General features: G+C 39.8%; 1 protein-coding gene across 2 annotated transcripts; it reads right to left on the bottom strand.

The window, feature by feature from the left end:
• Positions 1-3: 3 nt before the first annotated feature.
• On the bottom strand, positions 4-18,793 carry trak2 (trafficking protein, kinesin binding 2). 2 transcript variants are annotated; one of them, XM_041978556.1, is made up of 17 exons: positions 18,686-18,793; positions 13,998-14,188; positions 11,956-12,147; positions 8,832-8,891; positions 8,121-8,197; positions 7,902-8,018; positions 6,834-7,049; positions 6,664-6,742; positions 6,458-6,588; positions 6,298-6,372; positions 5,658-5,795; positions 5,510-5,589; positions 5,282-5,422; positions 4,899-5,197; positions 3,041-3,541; positions 2,850-2,949; positions 4-2,363 (listed from the first exon to the last, which is right to left on the bottom strand). In XM_041978556.1, exons 2-17 carry the CDS (start codon positions 14,050-14,052, stop codon positions 1,562-1,564), a joined length of 3,063 nt encoding a protein of 1,020 aa, XP_041834490.1. In that variant the 5' UTR covers positions 14,053-14,188; positions 18,686-18,793; the 3' UTR covers positions 4-1,561. The 2 variants fall into 2 exon arrangements, with proteins under 2 accessions (XP_041834490.1, XP_041834491.1); XM_041978557.1 differs by lacking the exon at positions 8,832-8,891 and having other exon boundaries at positions 18,686-18,792.
• Positions 18,794-18,821: the final 28 nt, after the last annotated feature.

The raw sequence follows: 18,821 nt of genomic DNA, 5'->3' as shown, positions 1-18,821 counted from the left end.
ATTTTGTTTGCAATACTTTATTTAGAAAAAGAGGCAACTCAAAATTAGTAATAATGAGAGAATCCTGATCACAGAGGGGAGGCATGAACAAAAATCACTGTACATTTTAGATTTTAGACAGACACTCACAGAAAAGACAAGATATGACAAATGTAAAACCTTTACACAATGCGCTTGCTGTTTCCCTCTAATCCTCTAAATATGAGGCATTCAGCCGAAAGTTTTTCTTTTATAAAATGTTCGGTCACTTTAGCTTAACATGAATTCCCTTCATATGGAAAGCAAGATGCATAACTTAAAACATGACAAAAAGGTTAGCAGACATTTTTACAATAGGCACGCATTATGCAAAAGTTTGTCAATGTTAGGATTAATATACTTTAAAGTTTAAAACACTAAATTCAAAGTGCAGATACTCAGTTGGAGGGTTTAGATGATGCATTTAGGAGCAGGAGTACTAAGGCTGAGGGTTCTCACTGGTCAAGCTAACAACAAAAAAAACTAATAAAACAAGTTTTCTTATGTTTAATTTCCTAAAACTATACAAGTAGCATGTAGATGCCTAAATGGCTCCACCTGCTGGTTGATGTGTGAACTGCAGATATTTGGTCTCATTTCATGGCACCTTTTTAAACCCTTTGAAACACGAGTAAAATGATAAATCGGTGGTTTTTCTCCTTATTTTACTAAACCTGAATGCATCGCAGGCCTGAGACAAGCAAGATGGCTGAAAACAAAAAAAAAAAGAAGAAGCTGAGAACTTCAGATCGGTCCCTGCCTCAGCTTAAGGCCTCATACCATTAAAAAGCAAGAACCTGAAGGGAAACAGACCCATCATCCTTCTAATTTTTTTTTCTTTTGGCGTCCGATTTGGTTCAGACCTTGCCTGAAGTCTGGTCCCACCTGTCTGCTGACAGATGCATGCTGGGACCTGGAGGCAAGGTTATTGTTCATGCAGACGCTTGGCCACGGCACATGGACGGCTACCAGACATCCATGCAACAATGGACAACTGTTAAGTTTTTATATATAAATATTAAAATACTGGCATGTTCAAAAGCATGTTCTGACTATAAGATTAGCCTGGCAGTTTGCTCTTACAGCTGTGTAGTAGGCTAGCATGTTACAGTTCAATTAGACTAAAGTTTTTACAGCGTTCTACACAACAAGCCCTTGGAACATTAAGATCCTGGACACTCAATCTTTCATTTAACCTTCATTTATCTTCTAAAATAAACGTGCTTTCACTTTCTTTAAAAGTCTTTTCTTACTCATTTTATCACTTGCACAAACCCTCATTCACCTCTATGCTTTTCTTTCTTCCCCCTCTATCTGTATCTGAGCATCCAGGGCCTCACTGAACAGAATAACCCACTAAGGCCTAGCATCATGGCAGACACACACTGATTAGCATCACTAAAAACAGTCAAGTTAAATTGTGCTTTAAAATGATGTCATAAAACTGAGGGATTGTTCTTTCCACCGATGCCCTCATTATCTATGGGATGAAGGTCAAAATAAAGAGGGTCATGTCATCGCCTGTGGCACCCAGCTCCTCCTGTCAGTGCTTCTCTGAACTTCTCGGAGGATGTGAGATTGAGGCGAGATGCCGCCGTCGCTCTTTAAGATTTCCCCATGGTGGTGGGGGAATAGCCAGAGAGGTGGGATGAGGTGGAGGTCTGGGATTACCTGCTGACATATGCCCCGCTTGGGCACCAATCATGGCTGGAAGGCTCTGGTTGCGCCTAAGGCCGTCCAACAGGCTTCCTCCACCTGCCGACACAAAAGTGGCCGAATCATGGCGGGGTGCTGAAGCATCGGACTCTGAGCCGTGCAGCACCTTGGCGAATCCTAGCCTCCGGAGCCTCTCTACCAGACCAACGCTGACCGGGTTGGGCTTGGCTTGGCCAGATTTAGGGCACAAGATGAGGGCTGTTGTTTCTTTGGAGGGGCTCGGTAGGTCAGGATGAGGGGCTCGGCCCAGGTTCAACCCATAAACATCTTGGAGAAAAAGCTCTGCAGGTCTCGAAGCCAGGAAATTGTCAGCTGGGTGTTGGCGGGGCTCCATAGGCACAGGGGAAGGAGCAGGCGAATGAGAGGGGGAGTTAGGCGGAGTGCCTGGCAGGAGGCACATCAGGGGCGGCCGGGACAGGGAGGCAGGTCTCGGTGATGAAGGTGGGGTGTCCGTGGAAACTTGTGCAGAAATGCCCCTCTCCATGACCAGCTTGGCCAAGCCGCTGGGACGTGTTGGGGGACGGCGAGGGGGGAAGGAGTCACCGAGACTCAGTCTGCAGGGTGTAACAGGGGTACTTGGACCTGTTCTCATGGAGCTGGGCGTATTGACCAAAAGAGACGACTGGGAACTGAAAAGACAAAGCAGAGAAAAGGTTAAAAAAAAACAGAAAGTCATGTCATATTTGATTAATTTTTAAACAACAATCTATCTGTTCACATGTTTTTATAAGAAATGTTTTGTCTATATTTTCACTATTTTTTCAATTTTAATTATTAAAGTAATATTTGCAACCTACATTACTTGTTCTGCCTCCAAACTGTTAATTAGGCAAGTTTGTGGCTTTTATTGTAATTGTAAAATTTACGATGAATTTATGATTTTGTGTTTTTGTTAATAAAGTTGGTTAAAGGGAAAATCTAATTATTATATGATATAGGTGAGGTTGCACTGGGGAAAAAAAAGATAAAGCATGGGTATGAGAAATGTGGTAAATAAATCAAAAGTATTAAAAATGGCTAAAGTAGGCTCAGACCTCTAAGGGTTAAGATGTCCCTTTTGATCCCCGACTAACAGGATCTGCTCCTAGCAACAGGAAGTAGTGGGTGGGACTGACCTTGGGGTGACCTGTGTGATGTCGCTAGGATGCAGGATGCGACAGGTTGTGATGGTGTAGGTAGAGAAGGTGGAGCTCTGACACTTTCCAGGATTTTGAACTAAAAACAAACATATAATGAGAAACTCACAAAAACAAGGTAGTATGCGCGACTTGCATATTTAAAGTAATTATTTGAAGTGATTTAGTACCGCATGAAGATGCTGTTGATGTTGGAGTGGAAATTGGACTTTGTGATTGAACCGTTGCTGCGGAAACTCCTGGAATGGGCTGAAATGAACTGGATTTCCCAGTGACATGACCGAGGTCTGGTTGGACCGAAGAGGAGGCAGACAGCACAACAGGTGATGCCGGCAGGGTCGAGGAGACAACAGGGGTTGGGAGAACTGCCACAGAGGTTTTTCTGTCCTTCTTTTCTTCAGGTGTAGATGAACAGTGTACCTTGAAGGTAATCCCTCTATCCTCCTCTTCCTCATCAACATCTTCTTTCCCCTGCTCTGCAGCTCCTTTCTCAAGGACAGCAATATCTTCATGCTCTTCGCTCTCCTCATCCTCCTCCATGTCAGAGAGGTGGTACACAGCATCTTGAGCTAGAGGCCGAAAACCCTTGGTAACAACCCCAGGGTGTGGGTCCAAGATAGTTGCCAGGTGGGGTTTGGCAAGCTGCTGCCAGTGGTGGAGCGTCAGTGAGCCTATGAAGACAATATTTATATTTATTATAATATATTACTAAATTTATAATGACTGAAAATGTAAAGAAGTTGGTTTATATAACAAATTAAATCAAGCAGCCAATTATTTTTTTTAATTTATAAACTGCTATAGCCTCGGGATTAGGAGATATGTTTATTTTCTTGGAGATTTAATTAAAAACTGTAATCATTAAACAAGAAAACATCAAATGACATGCCAGTAACCAGTAAACTAAAACAACATAACAAGCATTAGCTTGCTAAAAAGTAACTTACTGATAAAAAAACAGTAAAAAGGAAAATATAAGATATGGTTAAAATGTCTAAAATGTATTAAAATTTCGATAACAGAGATTATATTACACTACATATTATAACAGACCAGTTGTTTGCCCAAATGACTGCATAGCCTAGCTTAAGTGAGCAAAAACATTTAGCCACTTAAGCTAGGCTTATCATAACTGCTATTTGAAATTTACTTGAATTCTGTAAGCATGGGGAGAAAAAAAAACATTTTAAATATTTACATTTAAAAATAATTAAACTAATTTACTTATTAGCAAAACTTTTGTAGCTAAAACATTTTCCCATAAAATGACAAGTCAAGCTAAACCTAGCTTAAAACTAGCTTGCAGCACTTAGGCTAGTTCTCAGCCTCTGACGAAAGAAATATTGTGAAATTATATCCTTTACAGAGTTTAAATTTCCAGCCATTCTTCCAAATTAATTGACTGTCCCTAATGTTTATCAGTATTAAAAAAATGTATGAAAGGCTTGAAAGATAAAAGCATTTGTATTTGGCAAGTGCATTTGTTTCCTTAGGTCAGAATCAGTTAGTCAAAATCAGCAAGACCCAACTTTAAATCAAAAACATAAGAAGTGAATTATTTAAAGCCAACATTAGTTTTTAGCTATCTTACTTGCTGGCTTTATTATTGTCACATAATAGCTTAGAGGTGTTATTTACATAATAGTTATAAAATGGGAAAACTTGTAAAACAAGATTGTGTTTTTGGTAAATTTATTATTTATTTGTTAAATATAATTTTTTTTTATTTTGAACTATTAATTGACCAACTATGTATAGATGTTTATAAAGTCTTACATGTTTCAGACCCAAAGATTAGTCCTGTTCATATTTTCAGGTAATTTGTTTCACTGTTTAGCATGCAAGTGTATAAAAGATGCTTTTACTGAGTCTGTAGCCTGAATATTTTCCTGGACAAGAGAAAGCTAAAATGTAAATCAGCCAGATTCCAACACCTGTTCTGTGTTAAACGGGACTGGAAGGGTACTGGGAGGTGACCAGCTGTAAAGCTGTAGCTAAAGAAAACATGGCTACCCTGCTAAATGTTACCTTCCATAGGTTTGACAATCTGAAGCTTCTCAGGCAGGAAGGTCTTAAAAACGCTGGAGCTGATTGAGATATCCGACAGGTTGGAGAAGGAGGAGAACACGCTGCCCATCGGCGAGCTGCAGCCGCTGCCCTCCCTGTCTGCCTCCGCCCCTGCCAGGGCATGTAGCTTCTTCTCACGCTCAGCCTGGAAGAACTGTCGCTCGGACAGAAAGTTCTGTCGCCGCAACGACAGGCGGTGGAGTGCTTTGTTGAGGTCATTTCCTCCTGGAGAGCCGGGCTGGCCCATTCGCACCTCGTCCCTGCAAACACAGATGCACCATGTTATCTGAAAGGCTCCAAACTCGTGAGCTAAATACCAGACAATAAAGCAGCAGTTCTTTTACCCCTGAGTAGATTGGAAGGGTTGGGCTGTCATCACCAGAGAGCTCTGACCAGAGCCAGGGATAGGTGGTGTGGCCGAAGAGGCTCGAACTACAGAGGCGTTGACCGAGCGAACCGTTTGGAAGACTCGCTTCTGGGAAATTCTGAAGAGAGATTCAGAAAATTAAAAAGTGACTTCATCCAGAAGAAGACAAACAGCATCCTTTCACTGGTTCACTCAAGTCTCTAACCTTTGGTCCTGATAGGCAGTTTCCTCCTCCACGCTCAGCTCTCTCCTCATACTGCCCTCAATCTCTGCCGCCAAAGAATCCTGAAAACACACATATAATTAAAATGTGCTGCTGCACCACACGTCAAGTCTGAGGCGGATCGTCTCACCATAGGGTAGAGGCCATAGGAGTGATGCCGTCGCAGCCCTGTGGAAGGAGTGTTTTTGCTGCGAAGTTCTTTGATCTCTTCCTGGTATTCGTGGAGCATCTCTACACACTCATCGTTCCTCTCCGCCAGCTCGTTCAGCTGCAACACACACAGATGAACGGAGTTATGGTCTTTTACTCCATTCTCCTAAATAACTAGACTTCTTAATTATGAAAACTTTGCTTAAAGTTCCACATTGAACACCTTATAAAGAAGTTGAAACTAAAATTAGGCCTTTTCTTTAGGAACAGAGCCCTACACATGTCGGATGCTGTCTATCATGGAGTAATAACATTTATAAAAAAGGATGGGAAGCTCTGATTCGTCACTGCAGGTCAACTGGTCATCATTATCAGCTGATTGACTTTTGCATTGGTATGATGATGTCACACAGACTGTGGAGTCATTTTAAACTCATTTTAAGCACAGTAGAAAAACAACAGTCATTTTAATAACTTTTAAATCCACTTTTTTAGCACTTTTGTATGAAATTATACGTCTCTTGTATATCTGGAACTCCTTGTATTGATTGTGTTTCATTCGCTGATGAATGAATAAAATAAATCTGTATGAATACTAGCAGTAGCTCTAGCAGCGATACCTCTGTGGTGAGCTGTCGCTGAGCCTCTTTAGATGCCTGCAGATGGATCCTCAGCTCCTCTTTCTCCAGAGCCAGCTGCAGAAAAACAACATGAGATTTATCATAGAAGAAAATGTGTTTGTCATCGTATGTGGACGTAACAGAACTCAGGCCTGCTTACATCCTTCACTCTGCGTTGCAGCTCTACAATCTGGGAGAGCAGCTGAGCGATTTCCTCCTGGTGTCTGAGCAGCTCCTCGTTCTTCTGAGACAGCTCATCTGTCAGGGACACCATCTGGCTGTTGGACTCGCCTGAGACAATGAGTAAAGTGAGTTAAAGCTGTTGAAACCCTGTAAATGATCATTGTGTTGGTGTGTTTGACTTACGGAGCTCCTTGACACAATCGCTGACAAGCTGCTGCTCCTTCTCCTCATACGTCATAGTGTCTCTCTTCAGCTGGCACGCCTGGAGAGCAAAAACACTAAAGTTTACAACACACACCAAATTCATCAAAGCACATTAGTCTATTTTATTTCTGACCCTGAAAGCGACGTACCTCAGACCTCAGCATCACGTTTTCCTCTTCCAGCTCCTGCAGCTTGTTCTGCAGAGACTCCAGCTGGTTTAGTGCAGCAGCAGCGGTTCCTCCCAGCTGCTGAGGTTGCCGCATGGGGGTGGACACGCTGGAGTCGGTCTCGTTCTCCTCCGAGGCGCTGGCCACCATCCGCAGCAACTCGTCCTTCTTACTGAGCTCATGCTGCAGCTGGTGAACCTGACCAGAAGAGTAAGTTTGGATGAAGTGTTTACCAACTACTTACTACTTTATGGCTTTTTTTTTTTAATTATCTTCAAAGTTCAACACTGAAAACTCTGAGAAACAGGTTTAAACAAAGGAAAACGATGTAACATCTTTATTACATGTGACTGAATTTACTGGAGTTGTACTTTGAGCTTTAGCAAAACAAGTTGTTAAGGTGTTAAAGGGGTAGCTCACCTTTAAATATGTTTTATACAGATTTTTTTTCTCCATAAAAATACTGTATTAATGCCCTATAATATAGAAATGTCACCTGAAACAATTGTCTCATTCAGCCCTTTAAAAGCTTTGCTATAAAACCATGTTGTACACACTCTGTTAGTTGTCTTCTGCCCCCTGGTGGATGCCTTTTGCACTACAATAATTTGACATTAAACAGTAATAAATTGTAAGTATATATTTGTTATTTTTTTCTATAAATTTTGTTAATTTGGGTCAGCTTTTAAGGGTTAATAAATTCAACCAATGAAAATGTTAATTAGCTCTACTTCCATTTATTTGGCTACAACAACTTGACTATATTAGCAAACAGCTAATGATGTGTTTGCTAATGTTAAAAAAGATCTTGTTTTCACCGAGCAAGTTAACAGGATTGGTTCCTCAGGTTTGTTATACATGAAACCGTAGCTGTGTCACTCCGTATTTTTGTGACAATACACTTCTATGGTGTAAAATGCAACCAAAAAATCCTACTTAGCAAACCTAGATTTTAATTTTAAGGATCCTTGAAGCAAATTCTAACTTTTTCTTTACTTTTTATGGAAAACATTGAAAGATTTATATGTTTATCATTTATTAATGAACTACCTGATCCACAGCTTGTGCTAGTTGTTCCTCCAAGGCCTCATTGCGTTCCTGCAGGAGGTGGTTTCTCTGCAGAAGTGACTGACCAATCCGAGCTGCCAGCTCCAAGTCTCTGTCTCGCTGTCCAATAGCAGAACAGAACACCCAAAGTCAAACAGAGAATTATCTCCTGCTTTTTTGTTTCAGTACAAAGCCAATTTCTTTAAATAAGTGGATTCTTACCTCAGCCAAAAGGTGTGTGACCACTTCGATGTCATTGTAGGTCTTAGTCATCTGCTCCACACGATCGGCACTGAGGACTGAGCAGAAGGAAAATGTCATTTTTGGGCAGCATGCATGTAATCTACTAAACCAACTGTGACACGTGCATGCAAAATTTACACCCAACAACTCCACACAAAACCCCAAATGCAAATAAAACTAAAACTAGTGGACAGTTCAGAATAGCATGCTGGGTTTACAGCACTTTACTACCCAATACAACATTCTGACCACAAGCAACATTAGCAGCTATTTGATCCCAATCTACTTACTTACTGCAGTCATATGATCTTTTTATATCATTAACTGTCTGATGTTCAGCAGCCAATTATGGACTTGTGTGGATAAATTGTTACAAAGGCTTTTAATGCAACAGCAGGTCATTTGTGAGATCAACAACATAACAGTTTGGTTGCTGGTGGTCTGAATGTCAAAGCAACTCTGGTTTTACATTAATAGACACCACCCCACACTAACCAGGGCTACTGTACTACGAGCTGTTAACAGTAGCAGACAGCAGATCTTTCTTATGCACATCTCTTGTCTGCTGCCATCTACATGCAAAATGCAGAGAGGGGCAAGCAGTCCCAGGTTCTGGAGAAAACCGAAGCCCCTCTCCTACAATGCTGCTAAATGAGAAGGTGGTAGGCAGGTAAGGGAGAGAAAAGATACCTTTGGAGAGGCTCTGAGAGCCAGGGTGGGAATAAGAAGAAGGCTCCAAAGCAAGATATGCTAGAGAGAGAAAAGGAGAAAAGAAGGGAAAGTTCAGAAGGAGTAGAAGCAATGAGATTGTTTAAAGACCAACCGGACAGAAAGGAAAAGGATGATAACAGAAAAAGAAGGGGAAAGAAAAGCCTAGCCAGCTGCCACAGATGTTGATAAGAAAAGCAGAGAATTAAGCTGAAGCTTTGATACTTCAGCTTTAAGTCAAAACATTAGTTTCTGGACACTCTGAGACTCTACTCATTAGTCTGTTCTGCTTTTAGCACCTGAGTCGGAGTCACCGGCGCTGCACCGCCTCTCCTTCCACCTGTTTAAAGAGAAGCGGCAACTCCAATCACTGAGCCATCTGTTAGGACTGAGAGCCCTTTAAACCGAGGGACTACAGTCATCACTCTGGCCTAAAAGATATTCATTCTGAACACTTTTATTTGGCTTTGATTGAGGGAAAAGTAAAGAAAACCATAATTGGAGCAGTCATAGCAAAAGAAAAAAACATGTTCGTAACTCTTTTACCTTTTCTTCAACAATAGTACAGAAATAAAACAAACATTTAAGCAGGGATTAAAAGCAGAATGCGGCAGCTCCTGAAACGGATGACAGCACTCTTCCAGTAACCTGACGCCCACAGTGACCTCTGGATTCGGACGCTGCTGTCTCCTCCAACACCCGATGGGTAAAAATAAACCTCACCCTGCACGGCTATCTTCATCACAAGCAGGAAGACGGCTGAAGTGCATACACAATGCAAACAATCTCAGGTTCCTGCTTACACACCCACACACACAAATATCTCTTCACTGTACCTCTGTGGAGAGCGGCGTCTTTGTGTAGGTCAAGCATATCCATGGTTTGGTTTGACCATTTTTACTCCACATGCAGTCACACAGTCTGCTCACAGCGACGCTGGTTTATAAAGTAACTTAGAAGAAAGTTGGCTGAACTCTGACCACAGTAAATTAGATAACTGCAAGTCCAACATCTTACAAAAGTAGTCCAGCTGTTTTGATCCCGATTCGTGGACCACACACAATAACAATGTTCAAAAGGTTGCTTGTGCAACATGGTGGACCTTTGACACCAGCATCTGACACCATCAGCAGGAGGTGGAGCATTTAACTGTGGCAGAAAAAGAGGACAAGAAAAAAAAAGGACTGCAGGAAATAACTGTCTGCTGGAAGGTTGTTGCAGTTACTTGAACAAATAAATAACTAAATATAAAAAGCTATGTAATAATTACAAATGTAAAAAAAAGTCCATATTCAGTTTCACGTGAAAATGATCCTTTTGACTCAGAATAACAAGTTTTTTGTCTTTTAAGTAAATATCATCTTGTTAATTAAAAAAAAAGAGACTTTTTTATGTTTGGGTAAAAAATATCTTACTTCACAAAAACAGAACAAAATTTTTTTTCTTGTAAATTTAAAAAAGCTAAATTGATTTTCTATTCTTTTTAGTAAAAATGATCTAGATAATTCAGAAAAAAACTAATGGATTTATTTTACTCTTTATTTTTAGTAAAATTATCTGGTTATTTCAAACATAAATTATTCTTCTTTTTTTTAGTTAAAAAAAATATCAATAATTTAAAAAGAAACTAACACATTTCTATTTTTAGGAGGTGGAAATTATCTGAAATTCAGAAAAACAGAACAGATTTTTTTTCTTTATTTATGAGGAAATTTTATTGTTAGTTCAGGAAAAAACAAACAGATTTTTCCCCCTTTTTCTTACTTTTCTTTAATAAAAACTCTCATTCATTTAAAAAAACTGAATTTTGGAGAGTAAAAATTATCTTATTGACTGACTAATCAGTTTTTACTAGTGAATGAAATATACCTCCATATTGGTTAAAGGTTTACAGGAAAGTTAAAAAAGTTAAGCGTCAGGTAAGACATGAGAAGTGCTATCATAGTTCTTGTGTTGTGATCACATTGAATGTGATGAATTAGATCCTCCAGCGTCTCCTTCGTCCTTCTGCAGCCACAATCTGATATTTTCCACACTTCAATCTGACATTAACCGTCCAGCACACAGATCCACTACAGCTTAAATAATGCTTAAATAATTTAAAATATTTATACTATTAAAAACGTCAGCGTAATGTACAATAAGCCAGAACTTCACTTTCCTAAGTGTTCTCACACGTCTCTTCATTTGCTGATTAACATGCCAAGACACTGGCTATTAATAGGCTGTTTGCTTTTACACTGCACAAGTAGAGCAAGCAGTAAAACGACACTGAGACTGTTTTACAGTACTTTCCTCACATGAGCAACATATACATAGGTTTTATTTTTTGTGTGCAGTACTTTTAGATGATTTTATTGTTTTAGGGAAAGCAAAAAGTAAGAAAGGCAAATCCACATTAGATCAAAGCAGCTCTGCAAACTGTTGCGCAGATTAAAAACAGGAAGTTTGCTCTCTGATGGTTAACACTGTTCCTGCATAGCTTCACCTACTTCCCGTCTGTCAAGAAAAATAAACTCCCTCCACCCCCAACATGCTCTGCCTGACCTTGCAATGACTAAAGCTGCTTCTTCTGAACATCAACAACGTCTATCAGTTTGTCTGCAGCATGCCATCGCTCACCTTCCACCGCAAAGTTTTCATACGCCTCCTCATTGTGGATGTTTAGAACCGGCATGGTCCGTGTCTTCTCTCTACTGTCCTGCCTTCATCTTCTGTCTGTCCACCCTGCACCCCCTCCCGCGCTCACCCACATAACTGCTCGTCTCGTGACTCTGGCCCTGGCTTTGAACTCAGCTGCACTTAACTCTGGCAGGATCACTAAATTCCTTTCTTTATCTCCCTCTCACACACATACTTACACACACACACACAGTATCAGTGCATCACACAAAAACAAACAAAAATGAATTGAAGATGAACCCTGTATTAAACATTACCCACAGTAAATCCCTGAGGTTTTTATTGAACTGGATGTGAGTTGAATAAACCGAGTCCTTCACGTGCCAAATGCACTTACAGACGCACCATCTGCTGGCTGATGTCAGCACAGGCTTAACCAATCAGAAGAAAGTAGGCAGAGAGGCAGAAAAAAATATGCACTTACTCATGTAGCGGAGGGTTTCTTCGGCCAGCATGGGGGAGATGGCGTTGAGCTGGCCAGGACCTTCGTCTGGAGAGCAGCTCGGGGAAACAACCCAGTCCTGACTGTCTGAGAGGTACATGGACCCGGACCCGGCCGAACCGGAGCCCAGCGAGCCGGAGCCGTACTGCTTCCCGCTGCTGCCCAGCCCTTCATCTGGAAGTTAGACAGATTCAGGGCTCATTTCATCCCATAGTTTGAGTCAAATTATTCAGTTAATGATATTCTTTTTGGGTTCCTAGAACAAAACTTTAAGAAAACTAGATCAAATTGTGCCGTATGTGGTCCCTGAACTAAAATGAGTTGACACCCCTGGTGTAACTTATATATTTTCTTGTATTCTATGTTTATTATTGTTGGAGTGAGAAACACACCAAAGAACTACCAGAATTATGAGATGCAAACAGTTAAGATGGCAGCAATATGGAAGGTTAGTATTTGGTTGATCTGAAGGTGACGGTAGAAGCAAAAGCATCATACAGTAGACGGTATGTAAAGCTCCCAAAGCAGACATGCCATGACCACCAGCAGTAACACATAAAGATGTAGGCAACTGCAGACTTGGTCTGCAAGCTTTTCTTTACAACTATATGCTAATTTTAACAACAGCAGACCCTGTAACCCGAAACATCCCTAATAATAACTATCAATCATTTCTAAGGATGTACACGGACAGCAAGATAGCAATCATGACACATATGGATAAATAAAAGCAACTATATTCTTTTTTTAACCTGAACTTTATGTATGTAACCAGCATAAGGCGACATCGACACTGCAGGTCTTAAAGCTCAATTTGAATATTTGCTGGGATCCCTTTTGTTCACCTTGTTCACATAGTAATTTAAATGTGACTGCGTCAGACTCCAGTGTGAACCGTCTACAGCCCTGAAGTGACCTGCATGCACAGAAGATGTGACGTCACACACAGCATGTTTTTTTATGGAGGTAAATATGGATCCAGCACAAATTAGCATGTCTGGATCAATTTCTACATGTAATCTGTGCCTACAAAATTATGATATATGAAATGTTACACGACCGTTCAGACTGAGGCTGCTCTGAAAAACATCAGATATGGATCTGACTCAACACCATGTATGAAAGTGGTCTGGGTTAGATTTGGAAAAATAGGATTTGAGTTTTTCAAACTGTCATTAAAAGATCTTATATGGGTCACATTTAGGCAAAAGGGTCAGATTCGGTCCACTTTTGACTACAGTGTGAACGTAGCGTCATTGTTCACATAGTTCTTTGTAGACTACGTTTGATACCACAGGATTCCACTAAAGGGCGCGTTAGAGAACCAGACCAGACAGAGTTGCTTAATTTGTGGAGTAAAAACAAAGCGATAAACATGGAAATTATATAACAACATATAATAATGTTTGGTTAATTTGAGATCACTGCAGAAACGTCATTTTCACCACTGTGGATATACTGGTCAAACTGGTCCCTACATTTCCCATACTGGTAAATCCTATAAATAACAGCTAGCATTAATTTCTGAGGAAGTGCACAAATGATACTTGAAACAAACAAATATGATAAAATACATGTAATTAAAAGCAAGTATATTTTTGGTCTAAATCTTCAAACATTCTAAATATAACATTTATAAATATATAAAAATGGCTCCCTATCCATACAGCTTACAGGAAACTATAAAGATTTTAGCATGTTTAAATCTACTGTAAATGAGCAATAAATCCTTTGCATGTAGGTGAAATCCAGCAGCTTTAGGGAGAGAGGAGTGCAGACATGGACTGATGAGACATCAGTGTGAGCGTGAGTCACTGTAAAAGCCAATGTCCTTCCACTTGAGTGAATATGTGGTTTACTGGGGCGGATGGGGCTAACTATAGCATCAGGCCTAAAGACACAGCATACTGTAGCTAGGGGAGGCGTGACAGCGACATAAAAGCATTTTTAAAAGCTAACAGTTAGCATGCAGCAGCTTTGTTGTTATTTTACTGACAAAATACTGCCACCAACAAATGCCTCACCTGTCTCTGTGCTCGACTCCTTCTTCTCCACTGTCCGAGGTTTCATTTCAAACATGTCTGGTCCTTGGAGTGGGGGGGGAAGGGCCCCCCACTCGCAAAAACACAAAGATGGACAGAGTAAGGAAGCTGCTATTGCCGAGACATCACATCCTGTTCTGGTGTTGACAGGTGGTGCACACACACGCCTTTACCTGTAGAGGAAAGAACAGTTAGAGAGACAGTACTCCCAGGGATGAGGACACGAAACCTCCATGGAGGCTGCAATTCAGTTTATAATCCAGATTAGAGGCAGTAAACATGTGCAGTTAATCTCGTAACTGGAGCACCTCTGACTCCAGGCAGCAGATCATTTGCCTCCCCAGTGTTCCAGCATGTCTCTTTCCCACATTGTCTGGATCTTTCATGTCTAATTATCTAACATCGACTTTAACTAAGTTAAAAGACCAGTCAATGACAATTTACTAGAGGAAACAGTGCCACTATAACAAGCAGCTAACTGGCCAGCTGATGCAACTCATGCCTTCTCCCTTCCTTGCTGTTTTAGGGAGGTCCAAGGAGCGAGGCAGGTCCGTCCCACATCCTGTTTCCCAATCTCTGTGGGAATTCTTTCAGGCCTTAAAGGGGTGGCTGGAGGACTGAGGCGGGATATGTAGTCTTAAAGGGATGAGCTCTCAAAGAAAACTAGGGAAGTGAAAGAAAGATTTGATTCAGTGGCTCTATTTTTGGTGCCAATGTAAGTGATATACAACTTTTAATTTTACAGCAATTACAAGCACATTAATGTAGAGAAGCCTTGATTCACCCCTCAATTCTTAATGTTTTTACATCAAAAAGGTGATTCTTAAATAGCCGTCAGCTAAAAACTGGTGTGCAGTGTGTCCTTAAAACATCAGAGGAAACTGGACAAGTGGAGGACAAAAGAAGAAGTGTCAGCTCTTAAATAAAACAGAAAAAAACTACATCTAAATCTACAGCTGATGAACAGGATCTGAAAGAAACAAGAACAAATCCTGCAAAGACCTGAACCAGGACCTGAGACATGCATCTGGACCTTTAGTTGCTCCATCTACTGTTGGCTGAAGCGTCGTCAAAAAATGGTTTCCATGGAAACATGGCTGTCAAGAAACCCTTTTGAAGGAAGGGACACCAGGAGCAAAGGCTGAGGTATGTCACATGAAACAAGAACTAAACTGAAAATCAACAGCAACAGGTCTTATGGAGGGAGGAATCCTCTCAGGACCTCAAAATGACTCAGTCAGTGTGGGATCATCTGGACAGAGAACGGAACAAAAGGCAGAAACATCCAAAGAAGAGCTTAGGTAAGTCCTTCAAGGAGCCTGGAGAAGTATTCCTGAAAACTACTTAAAGAAATGACAGAAATCCTCAGACAGAAATAAAGTTTTACGAGGGACGGATTTTAAATGGTCGATAAACCCCAACAATTTGTCACACAGCTGAAACTGAGATAACCCAGATTACATCATCAGGGTTATTCATGCAGATGTGAGCTCCCTATAGAGCCGCAGAAGATATTAGAAACTTCTCACAAGCTGAGTAGCACCGGTGGAGTGTTAGCACTGGTAACTGAGTAACTGACTAATCTTTCTAGAAAACACTTGGAATAGAAAAGAATCCTCTCTGACCCCAGTGATCACATGTGCATATCTGTGTGAGTTTATGAGTAGTAGGAAGCATGCCACTGGCAGAGTCCTTGGGCAACATCCATCTGCTTATATAACAGTGAAGCTGAAACATTCGCCTTATAAAGGAGATTAAGAGAGACGTTATGCATGCAAAGCCTACAGTCTACACATGCTGCTCACCGTTTAAGATATACTGAGATGACACCAGGATTGACTGAATGAGGGGCAGTTTCATATGAAATGATTGGAGTCCCACAAAAAAAGAATAAATCTGGAAAAGAATAAAGAAATAAATTATGAAATATATTGACACATATTTAAAGCAAATAAAAATACTTCTATTTTTTTTTTTTTTTTTTTATATATATTTATATTATTATATTTATTTCCTCGTGTCCAAGCTATCAATCACAAATGATGAAAGCTCATCAGCTGATCAGGGACCAGCAAGGTTTTATGATTTTATTTCACAAAGTTACTGAATATTTCAAAGTGGTCAAAATGACCGTCTTGGCCAATCTTGTGTTAAATGCATCTAATGTATATAAATTAACGATTTAGCCCAGAGATATTTTCATCACTAAAGTTTTAACTTGAAAGTAAAACAAAAAAAACACATAACATTGCTATTATTTTCATTTTATGATGTAAATTTAGGGAACGAACACAGTATCGGCTTCAAATATCAGCTAAAAAAAAAAACATTGGCAGCACATATCGGCCAACGGCCAAGGCTGATGTGTATCGGTATCGGCCAAAAGAAATCCATATCGGTCGATCTCTAGAAAAGTATAAGGAAATAAATATGGAAAAGAATAAGGAAATAAATAGGGGAAAAGAAAAAGGAAACTGGGGAAAAATAAATTAATAGAAATAATGAAATTATGTTAAAATAAATGAAAAATATAAAAATATTTGTTTGATATATTTGTCTATATATTTCCTCATTTGCTCCTTTTTTTGTGGCACTCTTATCATTCCATAGTTTCATGTACTAACCATTAGCATGAGTTGAGCAAAAAGATTCAGCATCAGTATATCAGGTTGGCATACTTCTTCTATTCCCTGGTTTAAAATACCTGAGATTATCTTAAAAAAATCCTCCAAATGCCTGCGAGTCGTCTCATGAGTAGAGACACAGGCCCAGAGGAGCACTTTGCCCTTTTAACAATGTTAAATAAAACCAAGGTCATTCAGTGGGAATATGTGGTTTATGTTTTACTAACCACTCAAAAGAAAACCTGATCTCTCTCCAGAAACCACCACTTAATAGTTGGTAAAATTACAAAGATGTCAAATCCACAACAAGAGAGCAGCCCTCAGCTCCAGTCTGTCACAGCTGCTCCACAGGAAATGTCTGCTTACATCAGCTTTTCAAAGACTTCCCCTCTCACCATGTTTAATCTACATTCAGCTGATGCTCAAAAAGAAAGTGACCTACAACCATCACAGCAGTAGCAAAAGTTAGCAACTCAACAGTATAGTCAAGTACAAACTGAGGTTAAAACAATTATCTGAAACTCTAATTTAATCAGCTTGGGATGACATCTCTTTTTCAGTCATGTGCCTTGCTTCTTCAACACAACAATAGAGCTGATTCTTCTGCACGCCGGCATGGGAAGCAGCACGTGACACTGACTACGTCAGAGGCTATAACTGCATAACCTGACTGAAATCGGCAGACTTCTTCCACATCCTGCCCTGCCACATGCAGCATGAGCCAATGAGACCACACTCTTCTACTGTTGGAACAAAACTTCTATATTCAAGATTCTTTGCTGATCAGTAAAAATACAGACCACACTACATGAATTCTTGAATCTCCCTCGGGATCAATAAAGTATCTATCTATCTATCTATCTATCTATCTATGACCTTAACCCTTATAACCCCACTAGACTAACAGTGCCCCTAAGTGCTATAGCTTATGAGTAATTTCTCAGGACCGGTAGTGTGTGATGGATAGCTTAGCCTTTAAGTGATCTACGAACATTTTCAAGGCATTTATATCCCGTTCAGGAGATTTACATGCCAGCCACAAAATCCAATGTTTATTTAGAGGTTCTATATTTCCTGAACAATTTCCCTCTGGGATAAATAAAGTATTTTTAATTTTATTTAATAATAATAATAATAATAAGAATAAGAAGAAGAAGAAGAAGAAGAAGTTTTATTTATATTGAACTTTGCATTTTGGCCTTCTCAAAATGCATCAGGGTAGGAAAATACATAAATTGAAAGATTGAAAGACTGCGATTAAGAGGAAAACTTAAAAATACATTTAGCAGAATGCTTTTGTAAAAAAAATCGGTTATTGTGAGGTTATTATGGTAAATCCACAACAAGTGCTCTTATACAATTCTGCATGCCTACTGTACACAAATAAGGCAACAATTTGGATGCAATATGACACTTTGCATAACTGCAGCTTTCTAACAATGAGTAAACTTTGAGTGTTTTGGGGGAATAAATTAGTTGATGCTATTATTGGAAGGTTTATGGACTTAAATGATCAGCAAACCACAAGACTTAAAAAAAAACAAATTTGTTGCTATAACTAAAACCTGATTTTACTTAATATATAGGCTTTCTATAAGAACAGTGGGCCTGCACAGATGGTTTACGTTACCCTCAGTTGTGTATGCAATAAGCTAGAATGTATTTAAAATATCCAAGACTATTGTTTTGTTACAAGGCTGGTTTTAAATAAAGATATTACGTTAGCTTAACTTTTCAGAAATCTGTATTTGGATAGCTAAATTATACAGAAAAGAAACCACAAAGCTTGCTGTTAATCTTTTAACAAAATTTAGTTTGTCTCAAATTTTGTGTATTAAATTTATACAAATGACACGTTAGCTAACGGTTTAACGTTTTGCTCTCGTGAGGTCGGATGACAGCTTCACTGTTGTTCAGCACGGCGTTGGTTGGTTGGCTAACCATTCCCTCGCGTGCTCCAATTGACAGCATCCTTCGTGCGAGATTATTGCCTAATAGAACTTTTAATAAAATAGATACAAAAAGCTCAAATAATACAAAGCTTACCCTATGTAAATATCATTCCACAGCATAGGACATTCCAATGGTATTCGCAGCGTCTGTCAGTCCTCTCACCAAAGCCCAAACAATGGAAGGGAAGCGTAGGGAGGGAGTTTACAGACGTCATCAAGAAACGACGATA

Source organism: Melanotaenia boesemani, chromosome 24, assembly GCF_017639745.1.
Source record: "Melanotaenia boesemani isolate fMelBoe1 chromosome 24, fMelBoe1.pri, whole genome shotgun sequence".
Classification (NCBI taxonomy): domain Eukaryota; kingdom Metazoa; phylum Chordata; class Actinopteri; order Atheriniformes; family Melanotaeniidae; genus Melanotaenia; species Melanotaenia boesemani.
This window is presented reverse-complemented; position numbering and strand designations above follow the sequence as displayed.

Bases quoted from the DNA above. Each gene is read 5' to 3' on its own strand.
- trak2 (XM_041978556.1), bottom strand. From the start codon at position 14,052: ATGTTTGAAATGAAACCTCGGACAGTGGAGAAGAAGGAGTCGAGCACA. The intron at 8,019-8,120 runs GTAAGAATCCAC...GCTATTGGACAG, and splicing joins TCACACACCTTTTGGCTGAG to CGAGACAGAGACTTGGAGCT. The intron at 2,950-3,040 runs GTACTAAATCAC...GTTTGTTTTTAG, and splicing joins ATCAACAGCATCTTCATGCG to TTCAAAATCCTGGAAAGTGT.